General features: G+C 41.2%; 1 protein-coding gene across 3 annotated transcripts in view; it reads right to left on the bottom strand.

The window, feature by feature from the left end:
• LOC115153108 (cullin-9) overlaps positions 1-11228 on the bottom strand; it is a 35651-nt gene extending 24423 nt beyond the window's left edge. For all 3 annotated transcript variants that reach the window (XM_029698173.1, XM_029698172.1, XM_029698171.1), the window contains exons 1-2: positions 11074-11228; positions 9448-10110 (exon numbers count right to left, since the gene is read on the bottom strand). In XM_029698173.1, the coding sequence (XP_029554033.1) occupies positions 9448-10105 (658 nt within the window). In that variant the 5' untranslated portion in view covers positions 10106-10110; positions 11074-11228. The remainder of the gene's footprint in view (positions 1-9447; positions 10111-11073) is intronic.
• Positions 11229-19862: the final 8634 nt, after the last annotated feature.

The raw sequence follows: 19862 nt of genomic DNA on the forward strand, positions 1-19862 counted from the left end.
CAACTTAATTTCAAGAAGGCATTGGATAGTGTTCACCATGAGAGGTTATGGAGAATCCTTGGAGGCTACGAAGTACCACCCAAGATTGTCAACCTCATTTCAACTTTGAATGTAGCATCATCCTTGATAGTTCTCTTACTGGAGTCACTTCAACTTAAGTCTGGTGTTAGACAAGGCTGCATCCTCTTTCTTGTTACCGTCGACTGGGTAATGTGTCAAACATCTGACCATGATCGAGGAATCCAGCGGACCCTCTTCTTCCATCTAGAAGACCTCAACTCTGCTGATGATCTGGCCTCTATATCATCCAACTCCAGGAGTAGTCAGACTCAGCATGTATGCTCAACAGACTGGTCTCCATATGAACATACAGAAGACATGTACATTAATACACCACCAATTACCATCGATGGAGAGAAGCTCGAGTATGTCGACAACTTCAACTATCTTGGAAGCCTAATCAGTATTCGAAATTATAGTTTCTGGATTTGAGCATATTAATGACCTAAAGGCTCGTATTTCTGTGTGTTTATTATAATTAAGTCTATGATTTGATAGAGCAGACTGACTGAGCGGTGGTAGGCAGCAGCAGGCTCGTAAGCATTCATTCAAACAGCACTTTCCTGCGTTTGCCAGCAGCTCTTCGCAATGCTTGAAGCACAACGCTGTTTGACTTCAAGCCTGTCAACTCCCGAGAATAGGCTGGCAGTACTATAGTGCCTATAAGAACATACAATAGTCAACGGTATATGAAATACAAATGGTATGGAGAGAAATAGTCCTATAATAATTAAAACCTAAAACATCTTAACCGGGAATATTGAAGACTCATGTAAAAGGAACCACCAGCTTTCATACGTTCATGTTCTGAGCAAGGAACTTAAACGTTAGCGTTTAAACATGGCACATATTGCAGTGTTTTTGCATTAAATTGGTTTTATTTATGTATTAAGTTAAAATAAAAGTGTTCATTCAATATTGTTGTAATTGTCATTATTACCAATAAATAAATAATATATACACTCTTTTTTTTAAATAATAAAATATCGGCATCGGCTTTTTTTTTGTCCTCCAATAAATCGGTATCGGCGTTGAAAAATCATTATCGGTCGACCTCTACTTAGCCCCATGTCAAAAGGTCTCAGCCCTTCCTGATAAGGGAGTCATTTAAGAGTCCACAAGGTTGGACCGTCATGGCCCAAGGAGTGGGAATTCAAACAGTACAGAAACCGAGGCGCAATACAACACTATAACTGTGCTATTCCATACAAGACAGTAGAGCAGACCAAGTTTTTTTTTTGTAAGCACAATTGTGAGTGGCTTAATAAAAGAAACCTGCCATAACAATCAACAACCCAATTCAATGAATGTTGACTGTTTTCATAAAGCATGTTAAAAAAAATCTTTCTTATCAAACATGAAAATGTTATCCATTTCCTCCAGCAAACATAGTTGCTAAGAAACCTTAAAACAAACAGTCCAATCAGCCAAGGTGGCTGACGTGGCCTCTTTATAAAGGGAAGATGAGTAGGCCCTTCTTTTTTTTAACCTTCATTGATGACGCATATGAGAAAAACCTCAACAGCTCTACAACTGAGGAATTCTCTGTAATAAGGCTACATCAAATTGCCAAAAAGGGTCAGTTGGAAGGCAAAAAACATTGTAAAGAAATGCTTGGTGGGACCTGGTACAAGGCTTTACCAGTACCACTAATCTTTCAGTGTTTTGCATTGTACAGATGGTCAGTGACAATTCACTGATGCAATGACAAAGTGTCATGGCTGTCAACTGCTACAGACTTTGCCAATGTCAACAATTCAGAGTATATTCAAATGAATAACAAACAGCTGTAACTGGTCCGGGTTCACATCCGGACTAGTTGCACATAATTCCAAGTTACAGTTACAGAGTATTCATGTCATGACTAAAGGGCAAGTAAAAAAGGCCATAGTTAGGCTAACCATTACCCAAAGACTCATCTTTAAAATCAAACCGGAAGCATTGTAGGTCAAATAGAAAATGCTACGCAAACTAAAGCCATCAGCCAAAGGTAAGATTAACCAGTGGAACAACTGCATTGCTAAACCCAGAATTCAAGCCCCTCTTCAGAAAATAAAGCTAGGAGTCATTCAGAAATACCATTACTTAGGTCAATGATGTTTACAGAAGAATATCTTTGAACCTTTATTAATATCACACAGACCTAATGATCTATTATTAGGGATATGAATCTCAATCCAATACATATCTAAGATTAGATGTCTTCTCATGTCCAACAAGCTTTCCTGAGGGAAGCAGCAGAAAATACATTGTTTTTGCTATGTTATTAACTGAAGCTTTTAAAACACACAAGCGAAGGGACAGGGAAACTGAGCTGGCAGCAGGTGGGGGAGGAGCCGTGCTGTGTGTGTGACTGAGTAGCACAAGGAGGAAGAGAGGGATGCAAAGAAACCCACTTGTACTAGTTACTAACTTTAAGCTGCTAGGTTATTTATCATCAAATCTGATTACATAGCACTCGTTTTTACTGCATCAAACTAAGAAGAGAAGCTAGTTAAGCCAGCTAATCAAAGCTACATAAGCTGCACTTTCCCCCGTCCTACACAATAACTTCATTCAAAGTAGCAACCTACCTGCTGGCTCTTGGTCATTGAACCATATCCTTCTCATTTAACGGCATAATTTAAATTCAATCTTCCATTGATATCCTAACTTGCTTGCCATGACAGAGTCAGAGGGTAGTGCCACTGACGATTGGCCGACAAAAACAAGCTACATGCGCCTCCTGTGGAAAAACCACAATTTAGTCTATTTTTTTGTCCCCCACACTTTGGTTCTGAAATCACCATCATCCAATAATTATCTGGTCATTTTTGCAGATTAAGTGTTTAAGCAAGTAATGTATCAACATTTATCATCACTTACAAATTAGCCATGACATAGCCAATGAATATACAGTGAGGGGAAAAAGTATTTGATCCCCTGCTGATTTTGTACGTTTGCCCACTGACAAAGAAATGATCAGTCTATAATTTTAATGGTAGGTTTATTTGAACTGTGAGTGACAGAATAACAACAAAAAAATCCAGAAAAACGCATGCCAAAAATGATTTGCATTTACATCTTGGCGGTGTGGAGACAATTTCCTGCAAGTCCACATTTCACCAACAAGCTGGGAGAATTTTTTCCAGTTTGAAAGCACATTTCCTGCAATTCTACCCATTTTGACATGGAGCCGAGATAAAATGTTGCAGTTTTAAAGCTAATATACTGCAATTACAGGCATTTCGCCATGGCTAATGCTATGTTATTTTGATCAAACATGAAGGCAATACTGCTAAATTAGTTGTCCGGGATAGGGGAAGGTTTGGCCGGCAGGGATGTTTTTGTCCCATTGCGCACTAGCGACTCCTGTGGCGGGCCTGGCGCAGTGCACGCTGACACGGTTGCCAGGTGTACGGTGTTTCCCCCGAGACATTGGTGCGGCTGGCTTCCGGGTTAAGTGGGTATTGTGTCAAAAAGCAGTGCGGCTTGGCTGGGTTGTTTCGGAGGACACACGGCTCTCGACCGTCGCCTCTCCCAAGTCCGTACGGGAGTTGCAGCGATGGGACAAGACTAACTACCAATTGGATACTACGAAATTGGGGAGAAAGGGGTAAAAAGAAAATATATATGTCCATTCTCTTTTCGACATAACTTAAACCAGATAAAAAGTTACTGAAAGCATTTTTCCATTCCTAAAATGTACCAATTACTCCAGTGTAATTAAAGACCAACACTGTTTAGACATAAGCGTTTTTGAGCCACCTAAGTGGCCCGCCTAAGGATTTCAATGGCAGAAAAATCCCTGGATAACAATAACCCAACAAATTACATAGGTGGTCACTCAACTAATAAAGTCTAATATCATGCAAACCATTTTAGTATTTGAATTATAAAAAAAGTCCCACACAGATGTGAATCAGTCAGCGCGCATCTTTTAAAAAAATTTGTACAGTTCTAAAAACCTGTTTTCACTTCGTCATTATGGGGTATTGTGTACAGATTGATGAGGATTTTTGTTTTAATTCATTTTAGAATAAGGCTGTAAAGTAACAAATACACTACACGAGTAGTCAATTTATTAATTGTCTTTTGTTTGGGGCGCTCCTGTCAATCTTGAGTAAGGACACGCACCTGATTAAGCATAGAAGTAGCCCTAGGTTACCTGGCCTGCCCAGAAATGTAGGCCCATAAAAATGTGCCGATTATTTTTACATTCATTGATAACGACAATAATTCCTCAACGTAGCCTATTTAAAAAAAATATTTCCATCCCTCTTCCTTTCAACAACCACTCAGCATTGAAAGGGGGAAAAAATCTCATGCTCTGAGCCGGTGGAAAAGGCATAAAATAGGCCTACCCGATTACTTATTATCCCTTACGCAAGTAGCCTACAGCTGTGGGAAACTGAGGGCCCAAAATATTTTATACAATGTTGCAAGCACATGCTTTGGGCTGGACCAAGTTAATACAATGTTAAGTTCCTTGCAAACAGGCCATGCATAGCCAATGTGATTTATAGAATATTTACTTTTAAAACCAGGATATTTTTTACCTACCGAATGCAATGTTTTTATTTGTTGGCTGTATGTATGCTATTCTTACATATTAGCAATATTTACTTTTCGAATTGTAACATTTTGATTGACCACATGACATTGATTGAGATATGAAGACTATTACAAATGAAACAGTTCCATAAAATTGTGCGTATGAAAATCATATCAGTAGAAATAGTCAAATAAATTGGCACTCCAAATGGAAAAGGTTGTTGACCGCTGGTGGAGCCTATTACCGGCAACTTCAGGAGACTAAATGGCAGAAGGCCAGCAGCAGCAGGCTGAGGAGGGAGGGTGGTGGGTAGAGGTCGACCGATTAATTGGAATGGCAGATTAATTAGGGCCGATTTCAAGTTTTCATATCAAAAAAAAATATATAAAAAAAATAAATAAAAATAAATAAATAAAAATAAAAAAAAAAAAAAAAAAAAAAAAAAAAAAATCGGTATTTTTGGCCACCGATATGCCGATTTAAAAAAATAATAATTTTATATAAATATTTAACTAGGCAAGTCAGTTAAGAACACATTCTTATTTTCAATGACGGCCTGGGAACGGTGGGTTAACTGCCTTGTTCAGGGGCAGAACGACAGATTTTTACCTTGTCAGCTTGGGGATGCAACCTTACGGTTAACTAGTCCAACGCTCTAACCACCTGCTTTACATTGCACTCCACGAGGAGCCTGTCTGTTACGCGAATGTAGTAAGAAGCCAAGGTAAGTTGCTAGCAAGCATTAAACTTATCTCATAAAAACAATCAATCATAATCACTAGTTAACTACACATGGTTGACGATATTACTAGTTTATCTAACCTGTCCTGCGTTGCATAAAATCGATGCGGTGCGCATTTGCGAAAAAGGTCTGTCGTTGTTCCAACTTGTACCTAACCATAAACATCAATGTCTTTCTTAAAATCAATACACAAGTATATATTTTTAAACCTGCATCTTTAGTTAATATTGCCTGCTAACATGAATTTCTTTTAACTAGGGAAAATGTGTCACCTCTGCAACAGAGTCAGGGTATATGCAGCAGTTTGGGCCACCTGGCTCGTTGTGAACTATGAAGACTATTTCTTCCTAACAAAGACAGCAGACTTCGCCAAACGGGGATGATTTAACAAAAGCGCATTTGCGAAAAAAAGCACAATCGTTGCACGACTGTACCTAACCATAAACATCAATGCCTTTCTTAAAAATCAATACACAGAAGTATATATTTTTAAACCTGCATATTTAGCTAAAAGAAATCCAGGTTAGCAGGCAATATTAACCAGGTGAAATTGTCACTTCTCTTCCGTTCATTGCATGCAGAGTCAAGGTTTATGCAACAGTTTGGGCCGCATGGCTCGTTGCGAACTAATTTGCCAGAATTTTACGTAATTATGATATAACATTGAAGGTTGTGCAATGTAACAGGAACATTTAGACTTATGAATGCCACCCGTTAGGTAAAATACGGAACGGTTCCGTATTTCACTGAAAGAATAAAGGTGATAGTTTCCGGATTTGACCATATTAATGACCTAAGGCTCGTGTTTCTGTGTGTTATTATGTTATAATTAAGTCTATGGTTTGATAGAGCAGTCTGACTGAGCGATGGTAGGCAGCAGCATGCTCGTAAGCATTCATTCAAAATAGCACTTTCGTGCGTTTTGCCAGAAGCCCTTCGCAATGCATTGAGCTGTTTATGACTTCAAGCCTATCAACTCCCAAGATGAGGCTGGTATAACCGATATGAAATGGCTAGCTAGTTAGCCAGGTGTGCGCTAATAGCGTTTCAAACATCACTCGCTCTGAGACTTGGAGCAGTTGTTTCCCTTGCTCTGCATGGGTAACGCTGCTTCGAGGGTGGCTGTTGTCGATGTGTTCCTGGTTCGAGCCCAGGTAGGAGCAAGGAGAGGGACGGAAGCTATACTGTTACTGGCAATACTAAAGTGCCTATAAGAACATCCAATAGTCAAAGGTATATAAAATACAAATCGTAGAGAGAGAAATAGTCCTATAATAACTACAACCTCAAACTTCTTACCTGGGAATATTGAAGACTCATTCATGTTAAAAGGAACCACCAGCTTTCATATGTTCTCATGTTCTGAGCAAGGAACATTAGCTTTCATACATGGTACATAATGCACTTTTACTTTCTTCTCCAAAACTGTGTTTTTGCATTATTTAAACCAAATTGAACATGTTTCATTATTTATTTGAGGCCGAATTGATTTTATTGATGTATTATATTAAGTTAAAATAAGTGTTAATTCAGTATTGTTGTAATTGTCATTATTACAAATAAATAAAATACATTTAAAAAAAATAAAAAATAAAATGTACATTTAAAAAAATTTTTTTTTAAAAAAATAAAAATGTGGCTGATTATTCGGTATAGGCTTTTTTTGGCCCTCCAATAATCGGTATCGGTGTTGAAAAATCCTAATCGGTTGACCTCTAGTGTGGGGGGGGGGGGGGCAGGAACAGGTTTTTTCTTCTGGTTAGGCAATATTGATCTCAGGCTCCCTCAAGTAATTTGTGTGTCTTCATTTTTAATCATAGTGCTTAAACGCATCAGACAAGCTCAGTAGCCTACATATAGTTGATTTTATTAAAACATAAGGTGTCTATATATGGAGAAATAGGTTATAACATTGACCATCGGTCAAAAAAAAAACTATCATATTTTTTGAGGGGGACAGTCCTACTATAAGTGCCCACCCTCTATGAAAGATGCAAGTGTTTGTATTCTCAGAAGTTAAGGCAACTAATCAGTCTCCATTCCACAAATACCAGGGGTCACAGCTTTGAGAAACATGGATTTTCAAAAAGCAGACCATCAAAATCTGTTTTAAACCATTTCACCGGCATTTCATATTGAATGACAGTGTTTTTTGGCTTCAATAGAGTAATGCGGGGCATGCAACTCCAGTGTAACACATTCGTCAGAAAATCGTTTTCATCAGATGACAGCAGAAGTGAAACGCTGTTTGGCTAGCAGCCACACATGTAAATTAGCTTACAATGAAAAAGCAAGGTATTTTTTGGTAAAACAATGCTTGGCCATCATATTTCTAATGGTTATCATTAGAAAAAACTTCACAAGCTACATTTCCTAATATTTAGTTTGAATTTAATTTTAACTTCTACCAGAGGAAAAACTACACCGGAGGAATGTACTGTAGAAAAGTAGCCTATACAGTCAAGAGTGCTGTATGGAGATCCAATGAAGAGCACAAATATATTTGATCCAAGTGGAGAACTGCAACTGAAGAACAAAATTAGTACTACTTTCATGATTTGGCGCGAACCCTGACTGAAGCCGAGCAGAATTTACAATAAGCAGACTTTTAGATCTGCGTTTACAAAAATGCAGTAAGATCGTTTGTGTTTTATCTTTCCTTTCTGCATGAAGGCAGTCCTGCATTAACTTGACACCTGAATATTGAATCTGAGTCGTCGATTAGTAGCAGAGGACGTGGGTTGTTTTCAACTAAATATATTTAAGTCACAGTATTTACCTAACTATAAAAGTTATTTTTTAGGAGAGTGCCCACTCGTTAATGGCATTGCAAAGTTGCTGGATATTGGCAGGAACTGGAACATGCGGTGGTACATGTTGATCTAGAGCATCCCAAACATGCTCAATGGACATGTCTGGTGAGTATGCAGGCCATGAAAGAACTGGGACATTTTCAGCTTCCAGGAATTGTGTACAGAGCCTTGCGACAAGGGGCTGTGCATTATCATGCTGAAACATGAGGTGATCGCAGCAGATGAATGGGATGACAATGGGCCTCAAATTGCTACCAATAAAATGCAATAGTTTGTTGTCCATAGCTTATGCATGCCTATACCCCCAGCATGGGGCACTGCTCACAACATTGACATCAGCAAACCTCTCAAGCACCCAACGCCATACACATGGTCTGCGGTTGTGAGGCCTGTTGGATGTACTGCCAAATTCTCTAAAATGATGTTGAGGCAGCTTATGGTAGAAACATTACATTCTCTGGCAACAGCTCTGGTGGACATTCCTGCAGTTAGCACGCGAATTGCACACTCCGACTTGAGACGTCTGTGGCATTGTGTTGTGCGACAAAACTGCACATTTTAGAGTAGCTTTTTGTCCCAAGCACAAGGTGCATTGTGTAATGACAATGCCGTTTAATCAGCTTCTTGATATGCCACACCTGTCAGGTGAATGGATTATCTTGGCAAAGGATAAACGCTCACTAACAGAGATGTAAACAAATTGGTGCACAAAATTTGAGAAGCTTTTTGTGCATCTGGAAAATTTCAGGGATCTTTTATTTCAGCTCATGAAAGATGGGACCAAGACTTTTCATGTTGGGTTTATATATTTTTGTTATGTACAGTTAACATTTAATTGAGACATTTTTTGAGAAAGCCGCCATCTTTACCAGAAGGTGCTCATTAGCAACATCGGTAACGGCTACATAGTGTAGACGCACGCAACACACATTCCTGTGCAGTTTCAGAAAGTTGCATTTTGTTCATGTCTTAAGATTAACTTGGGCAAATTAATGAATGATCTAATAAATTCAATACATTTAGTTGATTTCCTACTAAGTTCAATAAGTGTTTTAATATTGGTTGAATTACAGATTTTATAGGGCCCTAGCATAGGGCAGTCTAGGTTAAAGCAACAGGGCAGAAACCCTCCCTAGCCTACCAGTATGCCTGATTTTTCTGTCCAGTCAGTGATCTTGAAAAGGTGATAAGTAGGAAATGTGTTAAATCCACTTACCACAGCCTCAGTCTCTCTACTCTCATTTCCTACATGGCTGACACTGGGACAGTCTAAGAATGAAACTATCAAAACCCCATACCTGCATCATGAGAGGCCAGAGCCCGGAGCATCTTCCCAGCACTTCGGCGGGTTTGTCGCTCTTTGTTGCAGAGCAGCTCCATGAGCAGGTCCAGGGCACCCGTCTCCTTGAAGACGCCCACCAGTGAGCCGATGCTGGCGTAGGCACTAAGCACGTGGATGGTGTGTGTGATGCTGATGGCAAAGTCGCTCTTCTTGGCCATCTGCTTGCGGGCCCTCGTGACCAAGTTCTTGACATCGTCCTTCATGTCTGAAAGCTCCACCTCGTCAAAGGTGACATCAGCAGGGAACTCTCCACTGGGCCTCTCCTCCTCCTGGAGGGGCCGCTGGGTGTCTGCCTTGCGCTTGCCCAGTAGCGTGGGGCAGTTGGCGTAGACATCCTCCGTTGACATCCACATCAGTATGTTCTCGGTCTTGCTCTCGCCTGAGGTTGAGCCGCTGGAGCCACCCACCCCTGAACTGCTTCCCCCACCTCCTCCTGCCTCATTGCTCCCTCCACCTGAGCCACTACCGTCGTCTATGGCCAGCAGGCACCAGCGGATCAAGTACTCTGTCTGGCCATCGTGAGTCCGCCGCTGCCGGATCAACTCCTCTGGATAGGCCTGCAGCTTCGTGCCCAGCTGGACAAGTAGGTTCCCATTGCGGCGTTCACCTACCATGATTGCTGTAAGGAAAATATAAAGGAATGCTTAATATCAATATATTTTGATATCTGCATATAAAAAAAACGTCAGCTGTACGTTAGTTTTGCACCTGTAAAGTAATTTTGAGTCAGCAACTAAGACTATGCAAATCAGAGTGAGATACTGGATGGGCAAATACTGTACTCAGCCAATGAAGGCTTAGTTGTTGAAGGCTTAGCTGCATTTAAGATTTACCCTTCTTGGGAAGGATAGACATGTTAAATCCATTGGTGAAAAGGACAACTAGACATTTCTGGAAACTTTCATTTTCACTTTGAGTTATTTGAACATCCCTTTTTCAAGGCAAAGATAATTAGCGAAATGACGCCACACTAAAAAGCCAGCTAACAGGTTATACTAGCCAGCTCAGCTAGTCGTGTTGAACAATAATATCGAGTAACATGTAGACAGTAAAGTATTTTGTTAGTTAAACCAACTAAGTTAACTAAATAACGTTAGCTAGTTACGAACATCGTTTAAATCATTTGCATAAGAGATTGAGTAACAGTTAGGTAGCTAGTTCGCTAGCAGTTGCAAATGCTAACGACGGTCGTTAGCGCATTGCATACATGGTGAACGCTGGCTTGCTGCAGTTAGCTAGAAAACGCTAACTAACGTTAGCTTGGTAACGTTAGCTAACTTTGAACTTGAAACATCTGATTGCATCAGCTGGGGGGTTAGTCAGCTCTACTTTTTAAACACTAACGTTATCATCATATTTCTCATATTTACGGCGAACAGGTGTGGCTGCCAATGTCGCTGATTAACTCCAACACACCAGTTTACCTACAGACTGCCTCGTTATCAGCAGGGGCCCGTTTTGACAAGGCAAGCCTGCCTCAACTAGCTAGCTTGGCAGCATCGCTCAGTAGCTAGCTAGCGGGTTACGGATAGTTGGAATAGTGCGGCCTAATAACACTATAATAACAAGGGATACCTCTTACCTCCAGTGTTACCGGGTTTCCCCTTTTTCACTGTTTTCCCGCTCCTCTGTCGATGGAGTGTTCTTCTCCGTTGTAAAATGTCGTTTCCCAGCCTGGAACTAGTTTTTAGCCAGCGTTTGATACGGGGTGCGCACGTGACAGGTAGGAATTTCACCACGTTCAAGTCATGTCGAAAACTCGGTACCTACGAGTCAAATTAACGTACGTTTTTTGTATAGGCCATATAACTTGCTATTGGTCGGAATCCAAGTCTTCCGCTTAGTAAACAAGGGACCAGGGTTCTGGTCATCGGCCTTTTATCAATTCGATTTGCTAACCTCCTGCATCATCTCTCGCCTCTTTTGAAAAAAGGTCGAAGTTAATCGAGGAGAGTGTACGTGGTTGGAAATGCACTTGCTTGAAACGATATGGTCCTTCTCCATCACTCGCGCTTCATTAGGCAAATTACATTTACAGGGGTCTATCGCTAAATAAGTGTAAAGGGATCAAAACATTTTATAGATGCTACTTATTGTTTTATGTTTTTCTCTAACAAAACAAAAGCTGATTCAAATGGGGTGTGGAAGATTTCAAAACTCTTCTGCAGTTCTTTTTACAGTCACTAATCGCGTTTCCATTCCATCCAGTTTTTATGCCAGTATGATAGTAGTCATAGCTTATTATTTTTTTTTTAAATCATGACATGTAGCCTATTTTCCGTACAATTGTATAAATTCCAACAGATCATTTGTTCTTTCAACATGGTGGAATCTTTGTGTGTCAGTAAAATTAATTATGCGAGAACTGGTGGTGGAAACGAATTTATGCGCAAATATTGATATAGCCAGCCTCCCGAGTTGCGCAGCGGTCTAAGTCACTGCAACCGAAAAAACGTTTTAATTTCATCCAATGTCTGTCATGTTTTTGGTTTACATGATGAATTCGTCGCTGCTCGTGCTATATCGTGTAGGCTGTTATCCTACTCTAAATATAATTACAATTGAAATAAACATCACTTTCTTTTACAATTTTTAACTTGCGCAATGCTGCTGTTGTTGTCAGCTAGCCAGCATACACTAGCGAGCTGGGAAGTGCTCGTCAGAACAACTGACTAAACCAAATCCATTTGTCTCAAATCAACTTTCAGCTGCGAATTTGGGCACGAGGCGTGTCCGTATAGCCTCCCCCACATTAGGTGGAATGCTACGAAATTAAAGCGGAACAGGCAGTTTCTTTCATAGAATATTACATTGTTCACGTCATGTCGGAAACTGCCGTTTCCAACTTGCTAACAAAGAACTTGAGACTGCGTCCAAGATGTCCGACCGTTGTTTTCATCGTAATCTTTTCAGATTCTCATACTCCGATTCATGGACTGTCTATATCCGGGTTGCATCCAATTTACATGTCCATAGTATGGCCTAAACGACGTTCCATAGTAACGCAACAGCATGCAGTGTGTCCCGCTTGCCGAATACTTGTTATCCTGCATTAAGGAGAAGGAAGAATTTAGAATAGTGTAGGCAATATCAGGCCATGGTGACAGCTAAAGCACTTTTATTGTATTGATTTTCACCGAAAATGTAAATCTACGGCATTACATCTACATTTCTTTTTTTTAAGTCCCAACTTCGGCAGACAAGTTTGAAATTCTGGTTGACGTTTCTAGCCACAAGCATAAACTAGCTAGCTGGAAAGGGCTCATTAGACAACTGACTAAACCGATTCTATGGCTGTGTTCGATTCTGATATTTTCCCAGTGGGGAAACTACGCGAGTTTCAGAGTTCCAAGTTGTCTTGAAAGCGGCATCCATCTCGCTGCACATAAGTCATACATTTTGGGCACCAGACTTGTCCTTATAACCTCTCACCCCTAATGTTTTATTATTCTTCTCTGTGGGTGTTATGGCGGACCCATCGCAGAAGGTGTATTGCCACCACCCCCTAATGTTTTGAAATAGGCTTCACGATTATATCATAACATTTGTGACAGTACTATCATTTAAGATACATAACAATACACTCACCGGACAGTTTATTATGTACACCAACCCATTCCCGAAAAGGGATCGCTCCTACAGACAGTGAGTTATGTGGCTTTATAAAGCAGGCAGAAAGGCATTGAGGCATTCAGTTACTGTTAAATCGAACGTTAGAATGGGCAAAATATTTTTTTTTTCTGCTGTTAATTCAGCCATAACAATCCGCCTAAGCAACTTTGAGTGTGGCATGATTGTCGGTGCCAGGCGCGCCGGATACAGTATCTCCAAAACGGCCGCCCTCCTGGGAGAATGGCGCAACAAACAAAAAACATCCAGGCAGCTGCAGTCCTGTGGGCTAAAACAGCTGATTGATGAGAGAGGTCGAAAGAGAATGTTAAGAATTGTGCAAGCTAACAGGTGGGCAACAAACAGACAAATAACAGAGCAGTACAATAGTGGTGTGCAGAACGACATCTCAGAAAGCACAACTCGTCGATCCTTGTCACGGATAGGCTATTGCAGCAGACGTACACACCGGGTTCCCCTCCTATCAGCTAAAAACAAGAAGCAGCTCCAGTGGGCACGCGATCACCAACACTGGACAATTGAGGAGTGGAAAAACATTGCCTGGTCCATCGAATCCCAGTCCTGTTGCGTCTACAGCTGCACAATCGAGAGCATCCTGACAGGTTGCATCACCGCCTGGTATAGCAACTGCTCGGCATCTGACCGTAAGGCGCTACAGAGGGTAGTGCGAACGGCCCAGTACATCACTGGGGCCAAGCTTCCTGCCATCCAGGACATATATAATAGGCGGTGTCAGAGGAAAGCCCATAAAATTGTCAGAGACTCCAGTCACCCAAGTCATAGACTGTTTTCTCTGCTACCGCACAGCAAGCAGTACAGGAGCACCAAGTCTAGGACCAAAAGGCTCCTCAACAGCTTCTACCCCCAAGCCATAAGACTGCTGAACAATTAATAAAATCGCCACTGGACAATTTACTTTGACCCCCTCCCCCCCTTTTGTACGCTGCTGCTACTCTCTGTTTGTTTGTTATCAATGCATAGTCACTTCGCCCCAACCTACATGTACAGATTACCTGAACTACCTGTACCTCCACACACTGACTCGGTACCGGTGCCCTCTGTGTATAGCCTCGTTATTCTTATTGTGTAACTTTTTATTTTATTATTACTTTTTATTTTAGTCTACTTGGTAAATATTTTCTTAACTCTTCTTGAACTGCGCTGTTGGTTAAGGGCTTGTAAATAAGCATTTCATGGTAAAGTCTACACTTGTTGTATTCATCTACACTTGTTGTATTTGATTTGATGGCAGAGTCAGGATTTGGCTTAAGCAGCATGAGTCCATGGACCCATCCTGCCTGGTGTCAAAGGTACAGGCTGGTGGTGTACTGGTGTGGGGAATGTTTTCCTGGCACACGTTAGGTCCCTTGACACCAAGTGAGCAACAATTTAACACCACAGCTTATCTGAACATTGTTGCTGACCAAACCCACTAGAGCATCTTTGGGATGAGATGGATTTGGCTGTTTGCAACATGAACGTACCGCCATCCAATCTGCAGCAACTGCGTAATGCCATCGATTTAGCATGGACCAACATCGTCTGTGAAACGTTTCCGACACCTTGTAGAATCCATGCACCTGACGAATTCAGTCTGCTCTGGAGGCAAAGGGTACTAGATTAGGTACTAGATGGGTGTACCTAATAAACTGTCCATGAGTGTATATTTGTGTGTTTGAATTAATTTACTTCTGCCAGATGCCTTTTATGATGTTTTTGCACTTGAATACCATTGCACTACATTTTTCCCCATTGAAGACCAAACACAAAGTCAAAATTCAAAAGCTACAGGGTTGAGGTGCAGTCACTTCCTGGTAACTTTCACCTTATGTAGCCCCGCCCACTTAACCCAGTTTCAAGGGTGTGTTGCTTCTGCATTCACTTCATGTCGGAGTGATCGGAGGAACGACTTGGAGCATTCACGTGTTCGGAGCAAGGAAGGAACTCAAGAACCATTCTCACCATTGACATCCGAAATCGCGGTCAAGTTTGTTGCCATTTTCAGTGTTGCATGACATCAGAGTACAGCATGTGGGAAACATCGGAACTAGATATCATACCTGAGTTTCCAAGTCGTAATTACGAGTTGAAGGGACGTTCACATGTATTTTTTCCAGTGGGAAGGACGTATTTACGAGTTCCCGACATGACGTGAATGCCGCATCAGTTGGCTTAATCTTTTGCTACGATGCGTCACGGTTTGTACAAAACATGTTTCCCCTTTCTTCAACAGCATTTACGCTTGCTCCCGTTTGGTGGGTGTGGCCTGATCAATATAGGTTTGACTGTCTGAAATAGGAAAACCAGTGCAACACACCATATGGTAACTGCCCAGACAAACTACATTTGCCTCAATGGCCATACCTCTGACTCCGCTGATGTCACTCAGGGTGACATGTTTCAAAATAACATGTTTCAAAAATTTTGAAAAAATAAAAAACTGAAAAGTGATGCGTGCATATGTATTCACCCCCTTTCTATGAAGCCCCTAAATAAGATCTGGTGCAACCAATTACCTTCAGTAGTCACACAATTTGTTAAATAAAGTCCACCTGTGTGAACTCTAAGTGTCACATGATCTGTCACATGATCCCAGTGTATATATACGCCTGTTCTGAAAGGCCCCAGAGTCTCCAACACCACAAAGCAAGGGGCACCACCAAGTAAGCGGCACCATGAAGACCAAGGAGCTCTCCAAACAGGTCAGGGACAAAGTTGTGGAGGAGTACAGATCAGGGTAGGGTTATAAAAAAAATATCTGAAACATTGAGCATCCCACAGAGCACCATTGAAGAAGCTGCAAAGCTCCACAGCGGAGATTGGATTATCTGTCCATAGGAGCTGTACACTCCACAGAGCTGGGCTTTACAGAAGGGTGGCTTGAAAAAAGCCATTGCTTAAAGAAAAAAATAAGCAAACACGTTTGGTGTTCGCCAAAAGGCATGTGGGAGACTCCCCAAACATATGGGAGAAGGTACTCTGGTCAGATGAGACTAAAATGTAGCTTTTTGGCCATCAAGGAAAACGCTATGTCTGGTGTAAATCCAACACCTCTCAACATCCCGAGAACACCATCCCCACAATGTAGCATGGTGGTGGCAGCATCATGCTGTGGGGATGTTTTTCATCGGCAGGGACTGGGAAACGGGTCAGAATTGATGGAATGATGGGTGGCGCTAAATACAGGGAAATTCTTGAGGCAAACCTGCTTCAGTCTTCCAGAGATTTGAGACTTGAATGGAGGTTCACCTTCCAGCAGGACAATGACCCTAAGCATACTGCTAAAGCAACACTCGAGTGGGTTAAGGGGAAACATTTGAATGTCTTGGAATGGCCTAGTCAAATCCCAGACCTCAATCCAATTGAGAACCTGTGGTATGACTTAAAGATTGCTGTACACCAGCAGAACCCATCCAACTTAAAGGAGCTTGAGCAGTTTTGCCTTGAAGAATGGGCAAAAATCCCAATGGCTAGATGTACCAAGTCCAAGAGACTTGCAGCTGTAATTGCTGCAAAAGGTGGCTCTACAAAGTATTGACTTTGGGGGGTAAATAGTTATGCACGCTCAAGTTTTCAGTTTGTCTTATTTCTTGTTTGTTTCACAATAAAAAATATTTAGCATCTTCAAAGTGGTAGGCATGTTGTGTAAATCAAATGATAGAAACCCCCAAAATATCAATTTTAACAAAATAGGAAAAATGCCAAGGGGTGAATACTTTCACAAGAAACTGTAACTAAAATGCAATGTACAGTAGTAGAAAAATTAGAATGAGCTGTTGAGAATACATAATTTAAATACACAGTACAAACAGCAAAATGAATAGAATTGCAGGAAATTAGCTTCTGGACTAGAGTCTGGAAACTAATGCAGTATATATATGTATGTGAATGGTGTGTACAGACAATATGGACAGTATGTGAATAGAAAAGGTATGTATAGCAGTAGTTATATAGGATGAGCCATGACTAGAATAGTCATGCCAAAGGTGCTTCAACAAAATACTGAGGAAAAAGTCTGAATACTTATGTAAATAAGGTATTTTTGTTTTTTATTTTTGATGCATTGGCAAAAATGTCTAAACCTGTTTTTGCTTTGTCATTATGGGGTATTGTGTGTAGATTGATAAGGGAAAAAAATATTTAATCAATTTTAGAATAAGGCTATAACGTAACAAAGCTGGTCTAGGGTGTCGGGTAAATTGTAAGTGAAATGAGCCTTAACTAGCCTCTCAAAGCACTTAATGATGACAGAAGTGAGTGCTACACAGTGATAGTCATTTAGTTCAGTTATGTTCGCTTTCTTGGGTACATGAACAATGGTGGACATTTTGAAGCAAGTGGGGACAATGGATTGGGATAGGGAGAGATTGAATTTGTTTGTAAACACTCTAACCAGCTGGTCTGCACATGCTCTGAGGACGCGGCTTGGGATGCCATCTGGGCCGGCAGCCTTGTGAGGTTTAACACACTTAAAGGTCTTACTCAAGTCGGCCTCGAAGATCAGGAGCACGCAGTCCTCATGAGTGCTGGGGGCCCAGGTCAACGGCTCTGTGTTGTTTTCCTCAAAGCGGGCAAAGAACATGTTTAGCCTGTCCGGGAGTGAGGTGTCTGTGTCCGCGACGTGGCTGGCTTTATAATCTGTGATTGTCTGGAGCCCCGCCACATGCGTCTCGTGTTTGAGCCGTTGAATTGCGACTCCACTTGGTTCCTGTACTGTTGTTTTGCTTCTTTGATTGCCTTACGGAGGTCATAGCTGGTCTTTTTGTACACGTCCATGTTCACAGTCACCTTGCCATGGTTAAATGCGGTAGTTCGCGATTTCAGTTTTGCTGATTTGGGAGGGCGGGCCATGTAGGGAGGGCGGGCCATGTAGTCTGTCCTGGAAGGTATTTTTTCAAGCGTGTTCTCTCTGCGTGTAGCACAGGAGATGTGTTGATAGAATTTCAGGAGCGTTTCAGGAGTTTTTTAAATGGAATTCCCCAGCTACAATAAATGCTGCTTCAGGATATGCGGTTTCCAGTTTGCACAAAGTGCAGTGTAGTTCCTTGAGAGCCATTGTGGTGTCGGCTTGGGGGGGGATATACACGCCAGTGGTAATGCGGTCAGCATTTGATGGTGAGGTATTCCAGATCAGGAGAACAAGGACTTCCTGTACGTTTCCACAATCACATCATGAGTTGTTAAGCATTACAAACACCCCTCCACCTCTGTGTTTCACAGAGAGTTTCACAGAGAGAGCCATGATTCCGTAACACAGAGTTTGTTACAGTCCTTTATGTCTCTCTGGAAGGAGATCCTCGCCTTGACCTCGTCTACTTATTGCCCAGGGACTGAATGTTAGTGAGTAATATACTCGGAAGTGGTGGACGGTTTGTTCGCCGCCTGAGTATGACTAGAACCCCACTTCTCCTCCCTCTTCTCCTTTGTCAAAGTTTTGGGGCAGCCTCTGGAAGTTCAAACAAAGGATCCAGGCCAGGGAAGTCGAATTTCTAGTTGAATTTCTGGTGAGTGAACACCGATCTAATATCCCAAAGTTATTTTCGGCTGTAGGTAATAATACTAGAAACGTTCTGAGCAAATGATGTAAAAAGTAACACAAAAAAAACTAAATCCTGCAATGTTGGGTAGGAACTCGAAACAGTGCAACCGTGTCTGTCAGCGACATCTTGGCAACCATCCTCTGATGTGACCCAATAAAAACAATTGTTCACAAAAATATAAACACATCTGAGACACACACACATGCCTTCAATGCACACAATCTGCAGCTTGATGCATCCCAGTTAATGGTGTTAGTTAATCAGTTAATGGTGACGTACATAGCTTCCCTAGCGCTTGCTGCCCTTTATGGGTGTACACAACCTCTACAATAAATTCACTAGCAACAATAACAATTGTTATTTAGTACAAATAAGAGTGATGATCACTTTCTGGTGGGACTAAGACCTTTTTGTCATGTCAGAATATGGAGAATCATCCAGACATACTCTAAAGGGGATTTGGGTTAGGGCATAGCTCAATGGAAAGAAGTACATGTAGTAGGTGGTGACCTATGCATGTACTGTACAGTGCCTTCAGAAAGTATTCACACCCCTTGACTTATTCCACATTTTGTTGTGTTACAGCCTGAATTCAAAATCTATTAAATATATTTGTTTTCTCATCCATCTACACAAAATACTACATAATGGCAGTGAAAACATGTTTTTAGAAAGTTTGCTAATTTATTGAAAATGAAATATAGAAATATCGAATTTACGTAAGTATTCACACCCCTGTGTCAATACGTTGTAGAAGCACCATTGGCAGCGATTACAGCTGTGAGTCTCAGGGTAAGTCTCTAAGAGCTTTCCACACCTGGATTGTGCAACATTTGCCCATTATTCTTTTCAAAATTCTTCAAGCTCTGTCAAATTGGTTGTTGATCATTGGTAGACAACAATTTTCAGGTCTTGCCATAGATTTTAAAGTAGATTTAAGGCAAAATTGTAACTCGGCCACTCAGGAACATTCACCTTCTTCTTGGTAAGCAACTTCAGTGTAGATTTGGCCTTGTGTTTTAGGTTATTGTCCTGCTGAAAGGTGAATTCATTTCCCAGTGTCTGGTGGAAAGCAGACCGAACCAGATTTTCCTCCAGGATTTTACCTGTGCTTAGCTCCATTCCATTAATTTTTTTATCCTCCCCAGTCCTTACCGATGACAAGCATACCCATAGCATGATGCAGCCACCACTATGCTTG

The sequence above is a fragment of the Salmo trutta genome, chromosome 18 (assembly GCF_901001165.1).
Source record: "Salmo trutta chromosome 18, fSalTru1.1, whole genome shotgun sequence".
In the NCBI taxonomy this organism is placed as follows: domain Eukaryota; kingdom Metazoa; phylum Chordata; class Actinopteri; order Salmoniformes; family Salmonidae; genus Salmo; species Salmo trutta.